This window comes from Pecten maximus, chromosome 14 (genome assembly GCF_902652985.1).
Source record: "Pecten maximus chromosome 14, xPecMax1.1, whole genome shotgun sequence".
In the NCBI taxonomy this organism is placed as follows: Eukaryota; Metazoa; Mollusca; class Bivalvia; order Pectinida; family Pectinidae; genus Pecten; species Pecten maximus.
The window spans coordinates 34,900,282-34,912,904 of NC_047028.1; the positions used below are offsets into that span (position 1 = coordinate 34,900,282).

Below are 12,623 nucleotides of genomic sequence, written 5' to 3' on the forward strand. Positions count from 1 at the left end.
ACTTTTGCCGATTTATAGTGCTACCTCACTGAAACATACTGCCGAAGACACCCAGCAGGACATTCCACCCGGTCACATTATACTGACAACGGGCAAACCAGTCGTCTCACTCCTAATATGCTGAGCGCTAAGCAGAAGTAGCAACTACCATTTTTAAAGACTCTGGTATGTCTCGGCTAGGGAACAGAACCCAAAGCCTTCCTCACAGCTTTATATATTAGCTACTTTAAAACTTTATCAGATACCTACATATTTGTAACAATAAACAACCACAATCAGGACATTTTCATGTCATGCTTTATTTCACAAATCTACCAACAGAAAACAGTAATCAGCGTTCTTTCCAGCGTTTTCTTTCGCTAAGTTGTATTACACTTCTTGCAAAGACAGTTACCACGCCTCTAACAAAAGACAGAAGAATTGACGAGTCTTCAGACATACTCGGTTGACATGGCTGTTAAAATATATTCAACTCGATTTCGCGTTGATCCTTCTGTTGTTTTTCGTTGACGTCGTCATTGTTGTTCCTAATAATATAAACAAAAACAAATTGTTATTATTGATATGCCGATTTCAAATCAGATATGCTACCACTTCAGTTAGGGAGAAATCTTGTGAAAAAGACCATAGAGCTGTTTAATTTTAATTTTTTTTATTTAGTTATGTATTTTTTCGAATTAGGGATATCTCCCACATGGCCTACTGACTTAAAAGATGTCTTGAAGTGTCTTGGAATCTACGATGTACCTCAAACAGTTAAGTCATTAGCCAATTCAGTAACGAGTTAATTTGATCCTACAAGAGATACTTTAATGATGACAAAGTGAAAAAATCTGCTCGCAATTCATTTACTTATAAATTGAGCCAAATTGGAATAATACAGTGTGCTTTCTACGTCTATGACAATCATGAGCATTTTATTATTATTATCTTTTTATTTTATTAAAGCAATTTCATTTTTGCCATCTTTTATTATAATCACATCGAAAATATTCCCAATTTTTCCACTAGAGTAACCGAGATACAGGTTGGTTGATCGTGTCGACAGACACATTGGTAAGAGTAATTCACATTTTTTGTTGTTAAAAACCTGGCAACTTACTCTTTGTCGCTTCCTCCATATAGCTGAGGCCGTGTACAAGAATGGATTGATGGCAGCATTGATTGGCAAAACAAACACCATAACCCACGCATAAACGCCGTGCGGCATCTGGTATCCAAATTTTGAAAGCACTCCTGAAAATGTATAAATAAAAAATGCCTATATATATTGCTGACAACAGTAAGACCTATTACGTTGACATTACATCCACCGACCATTTAATAATAGTGAAATACAGAGAAATCCAATTGCTTTTTTTTTTTATCTAAGAAGAAAAATCTTTACACCAACGAGAACGCACTCAATCTAAATCACTTCATACATAATAGCGGATATCCTGCAATAGTGGTATGAAGGGTTACAGAAATTTAAAACAACAGGTAGAGTGACAGTAGCTTCTGTACCAAAATACTAATGTCTTTCAGGATGTGGCAAGTTTAAGTATTCTTTCAAAAGTACCCGATAGAATCATATATAGTATTCCACACTTGTAATTTATACATCCGAACCTTGTTATCTCGAAGTCAGTAGGGTAATGATACAATTACGAGATGTCCCGAGTATTCGAGGTAACCGAGTATATTAAAGATATGTTATCAATACTAATATATATTATGTCCGAACTGAATTTTTACATTTTTAATTTGAGTAAGCATTGCGTTTGAGGTATCAGATTTCAGATGACGAAGCTCGACTGAATTTTTGAACGCTACAGAATAAAACCATGTGTTAGATAAGTAAAATACTGGTCGAATATCGGTACCGTTATACAATATATTTAATGTTACGTGGTTCAGGGGTGTATACACACATTGAATATACATTTTTTCTTCGAACTGTCGCCAAGAGCATCGATTTATATATAATATGTCAAACAACAGAAAATAAATATCTACAAAATTCACATACCCATTACGCCGATCGGAAACCAACAGCAAAAGTCGGTCGCCACCACCATAAAGAGAGTTCTTGCTACAGATATATCCCGTTGACGAGACTGTGACGAGGCCATACGACGCCCTGGGCTTGAAATCAAACTTTTAAACATGCAGATTTGCCCTATGGCTATAGCTAAAAAGACGAGACAGTTGAGACAAACAAACACTGCAAACGAATATTCAGCACCTGGTTGTTCGATGTCAGTCAATGGTAAGGCGAGACATACCCCTGACTGAGAGTAGTATTCCCCCTTGAAGTAGGACTGCATGGAAATAACTGGGATGACTGCAAGTGTGGTAGAAATAAGCCACAGACACACTGAGACCACAGATGCCTGTTTCCACGAGATGTTCTGTTTGGAAAGACGGGACATTGGGAACATAATGACAATGACTCGATCTATCGTCACCAGTAGAATAAGAAACGTCGACATCTCACTGGATATACTGGATAGAACTCCAGCTGTGGTACATAGAGTACTTCTTCTCCATGTTTGGTTGTTCCATGCGTAAACACCGTTATAGTAGATGTCTACAATGCCTATCACAATCATGTAGACGCCCATTAGACAATCTGATAAACTCAAATTCAGTACAAAGAACGAATAACTCATTGTAAGATTATCTGTGTCTATGAATAGTCGGTAGAACATGACAGCAAAATTCCCAATTAAAGCACAAACTCCAATTACCCAGAGAGATGTTCTTAGTGCAACTGAACCTATCAATGTATAACATGAAGATATCGCATCTCCTTCTGATTTGCAAGACAAATCTCCAAACCAACAATCCGCCAACTTTTTATGATCTCTCAAACATCTATTGTCAGAAACAGACGGAGGCTTAACACAGCACATGAATGGAGTATCGGTCAATAAAGTAGACAGATTATTTAATCCTTCAAACATGTGTTCCTGTATATCTTTTTTGTTACCTATGATATTCAAAAGGTTTAATTGACTACAATTGGAAAATGCTCCAGCAGGTAACACTCGTGAAGCTATTGAACGATATATCAAGCAATCTAACAGAGGAAGGTAAAACAGGTATAATGGATAGGGTATTGTTGTTTAGTAAGATCGAGCTAAGCACAGATAAACCACTGAAAATATCACCTGGAAGGATTTCTATCTGATTGTGACTTAGAGAAAGATAGTATAGTGTATGTAGTCCCATAAAGACATCAGTCGGAAGGCTCTTTATATGATTGTTACCTAGAGACAGGTATCTAAGTGTAGATAGTCCAGTAAAGATATAATTTGGAAGAGTTTGTATCTGATTGTTTTCTAGAGATAGTTCGTAAAGTTTACATAGTCCAGTAAAGATATCATCCGGAAGGATTTTTATCTGATTGTTATTTAAAAACAGATGTGTAAGTGTAGATAGTCCAGTAAAGATATAACTCGGAAGAATGTTTATCTGATTGTTATTTAAAAACAGATGTGTAAGTTTAGAAAGTCCAGTAAACATATTGGCTGGAAGGTTTTCTATCCGATTTTTATCTAGAGACAGATACGTAAGAGCGGTGAGTTCATTAAATATATCTGTCGGAAGGATTTTAATCTGATTGTTATGTAGATACAGATGTGTCAGTGTAGATAGTCCAATAAAGACATCAGCTGGAAGGATTTCTATCTTGTTTTCACCTAGAGACAGATGTGTAAGTGTCGATAATGCCGAAAAGAGATCGGCTGGAAGGATTTTTATCTGGTTGTGACCTAGATTCAGATGCGTAAGTGTGGATAGTCCGGTAAAGACATCGGGTGGAAGGATTTGTATCTGGTTGTTACCTAGATACAGATGTGTAAGTGTGGATAGTCCGGTAAAGACATCAGCTTGAAGCATTTTCATCCGATTTTTATGTAGAGATAGACGCCTAAGAGCAGACAGTTCATTAAATATATTACCATTTAAATGCGTGATCCTATTAGATGATAAACTTAATGACCGTAGACCTGACATGTGAGTGAACATATCACTAGCCACAAACGATATATTGTTTTCCGTTAACACCAAATTTTGTATATTATATAAACCTCTGGTGAAATTATCTGGTATTGCATTCATGCCTCTTATTGCAAGATATGAAAAGTCTGAAAAGTTGACATAAAGTTTTAAAGGTGGATCGATCTTGTTAATGAAAAAGGAGATTTTCTTAAAAGGAGAACGTAAAGTACTGAGTGGAGTAGAGATGAAGCTGATAATTAAACCAGTACACGTGCATTTTTGTGGGCATGGCTTGACACAGAAGGACTCGTCATCAGAATTGGTACACTGGGCTACACCGTCACAAACTTTCTCTATAGGAATAGTGTATTTACCACCACGACTAGGATATGGACAGTGGTGGTGCCATGTACAGTTGTATAGTTCTGTAACACAAAAATAACACATATTAGCACGATTGGGAGCATGGCAATCCCCTGTACAATTGTATTGTTCAGTAACATATAAATAGCGCACGGTAACATTGGTGTTCCCTTGTACAGTAGTAAAGCTCTGAAGCACAATAATGATATATACCAACAAGATGTTGACAGTGTTGATTCCTTGTACACTTGTGAGTTTTGTAACAAGATAATAACACATTTAAACAATGAACTGCATTCCTTTTTGAGTTGAAGACTGATGAACACACTGTCTTACATGAAAATAGCACAAAGATGGTTATAAACTTACCACAGTTGTCACCAGATTCCTGTCCTAGACATCGTATGGCACACCTGTAGCTGGTGTGTTGACAGAAGGACATCGGACATGTTATAAACTCGTCCACACTAGTAGACGGTCTACCTGTTGTATAAATGTAAACTTATTTTAGAATAATCGAGAAAGATGATAATGGAGTTATGTCAACAAGCATTCAAAGGCAAAGCATTTACAGTTAATAGACAAATTTCAATTACCGTTCGTCGTAAGGTAGAAGGGGTAAACAAAATATAGAAATTACGTCAGAGTATATATAATGAAATATGACATATGATTTTAAGGCTTTAACAGTTACATACCGAATTTTCTACAGCATGGTCCAAGGGTTGACACTAATGTTATAGTAGGCACTTGATAGATAAGTCCCAGAATAAAAATCGTAATTATACATCTCTACTGTTTGTTTTGTATTTCGTCCACAGATTCAAACATCAAACAACAATAGGCATAATAGCTTTTGTAGCATGCAGAAATCACACACATTCAATTTCACTTAATTTTCACAGAATTAAATGCTTACTATTTTAATTATGATATTCATAAGTTTATTCTAACACACTGTCAGTTCACTAATGCATTGACTTAGCGCCCAAATTCGAATAAAGTTTTATGGTAAACAGATAGAAACTGTCACAGCAATAATTATATTTGCAAATCGAATGAAAAAAGGTGAAATTTGTGTGGTGCTACTTTAAAAGTATTTAATAAATAACTACCCTATCATCAGCGTCATCACAGGGACTTGCCAATTTGTTACAGTATAAATGCATTAGGACAGGTCCCTGTGCTATCACATTATGATACACACCTAGAATGTAACAAATTCACAGGTCCCCAACGTTAGTTTAACTGTTTGTTTTTTTACACTTTGCTATCCAGCATTAACAATTAAGTACTATATACGTTACCTCCACGTTACTTAATATGGTCAATATTATAATGTCAAGTTACTCTTCCTGAAAAGTTTTATATATTTGAAACCATTCGAATAGGTTTTGCTATAGCGATTTATATTGGTGTAAAATATTATTATTTGTTCCAGAATTATCGTACAGACCGCATACAAACACTTGTTAATTGACATTAACACTCTCAACTAAGAGTAATAAATGCGTGACAAGTCAAGGATCCCTTCCTAGCCCTCTCATTTTAATTCTTAATCTAAATGACAATACTTTTTTTCCCACTTGCTTTAAATATAAAACTTTATAATGAAAACCAGCTCAATTAGTTCCAGCAATGACAACATACCTTACTAACTAAGCGGATACTAATCCAGAACACATCTATTATAGCATACTCTATTTTCCAGAGAATTAAACAAAAGTATCAAATGCTTTTCCAATACAATAGTCGCTACTACAACAGCTACTACTTGACATTGTTGGTGGAATAATTATAAAGTTAAATAATTAGTAATGAGTTTACAAACAATATGTCAATAGAAACGCCCATTAATAAAGACCAACACTGTTTTATTGAAGTAAACTAGAATAATGAAAGAAATAAAACAAATGTATTAATGAAAATAGTATATTGATATGTGTTAATTTCACTACTTTACAATCCACTTTCGGAATTAGACTTGGAAAACAAGTGCACGCGACATTAAGTAAATCAGGACAGGTCATGTGTTGATTTTGACCATAAAATGAAGTCCAGCTTCCCAATTGAATCAAAAGGGCTAACAATGATGTGCGATCAATTCAAACAAAAGTTTTTTTGTTTCTGGTGTTGTTTTTTTCTTTGAGTCATCTACAATAATTATGTGAACAATAAATGAAAACCTTTCCTGGAAACAGCTCTCAAGATTTCATAGTCGAGATTTGTTTCCGCCAAATGATTAATGTCGTATAGATAATAATGACCTACCGATTGTTTTACATACAAAATCGAGCTTCTCGCGTAATACTCAGGTATAACAAAATATAGAGATATCGCCTGAAAACTGTCCATGCTTAAGGGTCATCTATATAGCAGAATAGTGTTGAATTTCAAACACGAATAAATACCTAAAGATTTGCACAAAAAATGTCATGTAATATACCAAAATGTTTGTTTGGACATGTAGCTTCTTACAATCACCAATATTATGCTATAGATGCTACCAGTTTCTTCTGTAGAGTAACTTTGTGGTAAGATTTGGAATGGAATAATTCTAAGTCACACAAATGATCAAACCTGAAAAATAGCCATGCTGTAATGTTCACAAGTGTCTATAGCACAGGGTAGGAGCATTGGTTTGACCAGATTTTACTGTATGTACGTATAAACACTTATTTTGTTTGACCTTGAAATGCAAATGGCGGCTGAGAATAATATTACACAAATATGGCTTAATAGAGGCATTCCAGTTAATAACAAAACTCCTATATCGTACTTTTAAGACATCTCATCATAATTACATGAACATTTGAATGTCAATTCGTTAAACTGGTGAGTTTGCAGCCTTTTTCAGAAATAGGCATATTTTACTCCAAACTCAACGGTTGAACATTTTTTCATAAAGTAGCCTTCTTGTCACTTCAAGAATACTTTATATTGTCTGATAAGAGCATTTTTGATGTTTTAATTACCTCCTTATATGCCATATTTGTGTGATATCTTTCACGACCGGCATTTGCAATTCAAGGTCAAAATAAAAACAGCATTTATACATATGATAACGTCAAAGCTGGTCAAACCAATGCTCCTATTTTGTACTTTAGACACTTGTGAGCAAAATGACATGGCAAGTTTGTGCAATAAATGATATACAAATGAGCTAATTATGTCCCCCTGAAACATGCATTTTTCTTACGTTTTGTTCAAATTTACCAACAGCTTAACAAATTACATGTCAACAGCAAGACCCAGGGTTGGCCATGATACATACTAAAAGTTCATCATGTTACTTCTGTAACATTGCACCATAATATGGTCCCCGTGATTTCGTGTACGCCGCACCCGGTCCCGGACCCGATCCCCGTACCAGGAATATACATATTATTTTTTCTCTCAACAACGGCTCAATGAATAAATCTTATGTTTTTCTAATTAATTCATGTTATTATTTTAAAAATCAAACATTTTAAATGAAATTGAAGTAATACCTACAACTTTAGTAATCGTCGATTTACATTTTTCAGAGCGTGATTTTGTGTACGCCGCACTCAACCGTGAAAAGCTACGGTTTTTGGCTGTTTATTCGTAAATAAAGATTTACTTTTATGATATTTTAGATTCCATACATTAAGTAAACATAGTTGTTGATACAAATATAAGTTTTAATTACAAAAACTACTTATTTCATTTCAAATCTTGCCTTTTTTTTTTAGATCGCGGCGATGATCACGGGGATTTTTGTTTACGCCCGGTCCCGTACCAAGGGCAGACTACTCCCGATCCACCGCCCCGTGCTAAGACTACTGGTTTATGAGTAGCGTGTATTGTCTAATACCAGATGTTTATATATGACTTTTATTCTTGATACATTAATTATCAATTATATCGAACGATGTTTTTGTGATGTAATTTAATTTAACAAGTGAAAGATTTCGCGAAAATTACAATAGTGAAAAAGTGAGAAAAAATTAATATTGTGTATAGTCTACTGCGAATATTTATATATATATATGTGTAGTTATGCACCAAGTGCAATCTGGTATCTATACAAATACAAGCATATCAAGATCCTGACGATGTACAGTTTCGAAAGATAGTTTGTCATCCTGATGATGGCCTAGATGTAATAAAGGGTAAGATAAATGAGCGATACCGATATAGTTCCAGCGCCAGACATGTACATGTAAGTTAACTTAGTTAGGCGAATCAGTACTTATGTGTTCAACACCAAGCACTAGAATAGTTTCTCCTAAAAAATCAGCATCAGCTTCTACTCTCTACGATATATCAGACATCGGTACTCCGAAAAAAAAACCTAGGTCGAGATTATCTTTAACACATAGGAAGTTATCAAATATCATAGAAGAGACAGAAGATCGTTCAAAAGAAGTAAGTATTAGACAGTCGGTAGAAGATACCCAGATTGATGATCCTGTTATGGAAAATAGTCCTAACTTAAGATACAATCTAACAGAAAAAAACTTTATTTGCCAAAAAGACACAAATCAAAGGTAAGTGAGATTTTAGTGGATCTTTTCAGATGATAGACCGTCACTATGTATAAGATAAAGACATTTACATTCATAAGACAACTAGGTTGCCATATTATGCATCAAATGCTAAAGAGCATCTGGTATATGTATACAGACAGTACACACTACTCATAAACCAGTAGACTTAGCACGGGGCGGTGGATCGGGAGTAGTCTGCCCTTGGTACGGGACCGGGCGTAAACAAAAAACCCCGTGATCATCGCCGCGATCTAAAAAAAAGCAAAGATTTGAAATGAAATAAGTAGTTTTTATAATTAAAACTTATATTTGTATCAACAACTAGGTTTACTTAATGTATGGAATCGAAAATATCATAAAAATAAACCCTTGTTTACGAATTAACAGCCAAAAACCGTAACTTTTCACGGTTGAGTGCGGCGTACACAAAATCACGCTCTGAAAAATGTAAATCGACGATTACTAAAGTTGTAGGAAATACTTCCATTTTATTTTAAATGTCCGATTTTTCAAATATTAATCAGGATTTATTAGAAAAACATGAGATTTATTTATTGACCCATTGTCGAGAAATAAAATAATATCAATATTCCTGGTACGGGGATTGGGTCCGGGACCGGGTGCGGCGTACACCAAATCACGGGGACCCCATAATATGGATTTATAGGCCTGTAAAATATCAATGCTTTGACTGGATTTACTGTTTAGATGCCCCTTAAGTGAGAAAATAGTTCTTAGATCTGATGCGTTTAACAATAAACCGAGCTGCAAATCTTTGAATGATGTCGCAATTGTTTTAAAGAATTATTAGCATTTTTTAAATCTACCATGTTTCATAAAAAACAATCAATTTTAGTTTTTTTTTTATTATAGGCAATACTCATGCGACTTTTTACAAGAATTGTTGAATGTGCAACAGGAGTCAAACTACATTTATCTATATATTATATAGGTGTATGTCTTAATGAAATAACTTTGACACAGCATTAAATAAAATAGATAAAAGAACGCAAGTTATATATGAAGGGAACCGAAAAAAAATAATCATGCAAAATAATGTTATAATAACTCTTCAAAAGTTGGAATCAGACGGGACAGTCATTTCAAAGCATTTCACACGGCTCTATGACTGTTTTTTTTACCTACAGCATGAGGAAACATCTCGTCTAAAAACTGACGGATGCTGTCGACACATCACCGCACATTGTTCAAATCTCTTGACATCTTAACAGCTGGAATAATTTTAGCAATAGCAATAAGGCTGAAAACAGACAAATGTCCAATATGTTCTTTGTCGAGGCTGTTCTATACAATGTTATCATATGTAACTGTTTTGCGTAAAATAAAATACAGAATTTTTTCAAATAAAATCGTACCGTTAAAAACTTTTAAAATGAGTTTTAAGGAAAATTCAATGGTTCCGTTAATATATTTTACTCGTGTGGCAAATTAAAAACTGGTTATATTTATCTCTTTATTTCAAGTGGTACTATAACATTACATGGTTATGGGATGGAAATCTCAAAGGTTTAAAAAAAAAAAAAAAAACTTTTTTTTCGAAAGTTTTTTTTCACTACAGAATGATCCACATACACATTTTCTTTCACACAAGGAGTATTGTATATGGATTGGTAGACATTCAATTGTCTTCATTGGATTAAAAAATATGATAGGAAACTGGATTGTGTTTAACTTGTGGTGCCCATCAATGTTATATATATGGTTGTTGGTTAGAGTTCTGAACGACTTAATTATATAGCCAATAAAATATTTGTCCTGACCTATTTCATAACAAGATATTGTTTATCTCTTGATTGGCAGTAACGCTAATATGGTTATGAGGTGGAAGATCTCAACAGGTTTTGAAAATAAAACCAATAAACTAAATTCCTAGAGGTGGGGAAAGACCGCAGGACCTATATATTTTACAGCATGCTTGTGTTTATATCTTGACCACAAGGCCAGGTGAGCCAAAATTCACGCGTAGGTAGATGTAAAACAAAAAAGTCTTACCTTGTGAAATATGATTTTTATTAAATTGGAAAAGTCATCGAATGCTCATATGTTCTTATAATTATAATGAAAATCTTTCACCTCCTCAATCATATTTTAACATTTTTTTTCTTTCAACCTATTTCCCCCCTCCTTTGATCACCAACTGAGTCCTTAAGGATCAATGACGAGTCATTGACGTACAAAACAGTTGTATGGCGCAGTTTGATTCATTTGTGAAAGGTACATTCTTGCGTGTCTTGTTTAATTCTGAGATTAATGATAATCCATTTCTGTATTTTTATTTTCGTTTATCTGTCGATATTTCTTTTCTCTGCGAAGTTTCAAAATGTTCTGTTTACTAACACTTAGAACACCGAATCAATCGAGAAACATGTAAAATATGTGCCACATGTACAAAACATCTAATATTAGTTATTATAGAAATAGAAATGCTAAAATTAATACCTGATTAATTGTACCCAGACCAAAAAACAATTTTGCTGGACTATCATTTCACGGTTACAGTCAGACGTATTTTTTTTTCATTTCGCAATTAACACTTCAATACATTTCAGTTGTTATATATGTATTATCTGTGTATTGGTTGTTACGTTATATTCCATGCCAAGGAACAAAGTGAAATTTTAAATTCCAATACTGTACTAGTTTCACCCCTACATTATAATATGCTGATGAAAGTTTTGCTACTATGGATTTTTCAAAAAATATCAGACGGATATGAAGAATAATGAAAAACAAATTACCCAACAAACATTTTACCTTTTGTACATTCTTGTTCAGATGTCGATTCCGTTCCCCTCTCCGAGCGTTTCTGTCTGATGTTATTGATGCCTCCATACATAGCAGAATGTTTGACAGTAAGTTCTCCGTTCCTGTCTGATTCAGTCATGCCAACAAAGTTCTGCCACTTTTCCAACTTTTCCGCTGCAGATAAATCATGATGGAAAGCACAAGCAATTGCTATAAAAGTGAGGTGTGTTGACAATAGCTTGAAAACGTCCATGATAAAGGAAATTTGCTGTGCACGTACGATTTAATTAAGTTGTGCAGCTATGAAAGTTCAGAATGCGTTAGAGCGGTAACAGCAAACAAATGGCTAATGATTCTGTACTGTGGTCAGCGTCACATATATATCAATGTAAACTGTTGTATAATCAATAAAATAATATAGGAAAAGGGCAAATTAAAATTTCGATCCTAACCCATTTCTGTGTGTCTATCATTGGTCATGCAAATGTGAGAAACTTTTGTCCTTAAAACTACAATTGGGCGTCGATCATTGGTCCTGGAAATGTGAGAAATATTCATTCTGAAAACTAAAATTGAAGATATTAAATATTTCAAATATATTTAAGCCAATGTTTTAGCCATACAATCAGTGTAATTTTTCACGGTACTTCTCATTTTGTCTGTCAAGCCGAACTATACTATACATCCCAAACCATTCAAAGCGACAATATATTTGATTTGGACAATCCGTCAGATACCTGACAATTTTCAATAAAGTCCTTAGCCTTCCCGATGACGATCATTTATACCAATAAACATTTCTTTCAAGTAACACCTATAGGTTGTCATTATACTTGATATCAAAATTAAATGAAGATAAAAAAAGTATATAATGTCGAAGAGGACTTTCAACAAGCAGTACATTTTTGTACTAATCGTTTGCATTCTTTGCTTTTTGTAAAAATATGCTTAAATCAATGTAATTATTAAAAACCATGTTGTGATATCACCTCT

General features: G+C 34.2%; 2 protein-coding genes across 2 annotated transcripts; both read right to left on the bottom strand.

Moving 5' to 3' along the window:
• Window positions 1-280: 280 nt before the first annotated feature.
• On the bottom strand, window positions 281-2,879 carry LOC117341606 (G-protein coupled receptor GRL101-like). The gene is made up of 3 exons (XM_033903456.1): window positions 2,012-2,879; window positions 1,103-1,236; window positions 281-527 (listed from the first exon to the last, which is right to left on the bottom strand). Exons 1-3 carry the CDS (start codon window positions 2,691-2,693, stop codon window positions 516-518), a joined length of 828 nt encoding a protein of 275 aa, XP_033759347.1. The 5' UTR covers window positions 2,694-2,879; the 3' UTR covers window positions 281-515.
• Window positions 2,880-3,000: 121 nt separating this feature from the next.
• LOC117341877 (insulin-like growth factor-binding protein complex acid labile subunit) lies at window positions 3,001-11,883 on the bottom strand. Its single transcript, XM_033903738.1, has 3 exons — window positions 11,640-11,883; window positions 4,720-4,833; window positions 3,001-4,412 (listed from the first exon to the last, which is right to left on the bottom strand). Exons 1-3 carry the CDS (start codon window positions 11,881-11,883, stop codon window positions 3,001-3,003), a joined length of 1,770 nt encoding a protein of 589 aa, XP_033759629.1.
• Window positions 11,884-12,623: the final 740 nt, after the last annotated feature.

Excerpts from the sequence above, each read along its gene's own strand:
- LOC117341606 (XM_033903456.1), bottom strand. The coding sequence starts at position 2,693 with ATGTTCTACCGACTATTCATAGACACAGATAATCTTACAATGAGTTAT. Across the intron at positions 1,237-2,011 it reads GTTTCCGATCGGCGTAATGG|GAGTGCTTTCAAAATTTGGA; the intron begins GTATGTGAATTT and ends ATACATTTTCAG.
- LOC117341877 (XM_033903738.1), bottom strand. The coding sequence starts at position 11,883 with ATGGACGTTTTCAAGCTATTGTCAACACACCTCACTTTTATAGCAATT. Across the intron at positions 4,834-11,639 it reads TGAACAAGAATGTACAAAAG|GTAGACCGTCTACTAGTGTG; the intron begins GTAAAATGTTTG and ends TTTATACAACAG. Across the intron at positions 4,413-4,719 it reads GGAATCTGGTGACAACTGTG|AACTATACAACTGTACATGG; the intron begins GTAAGTTTATAA and ends TTTGTGTTACAG.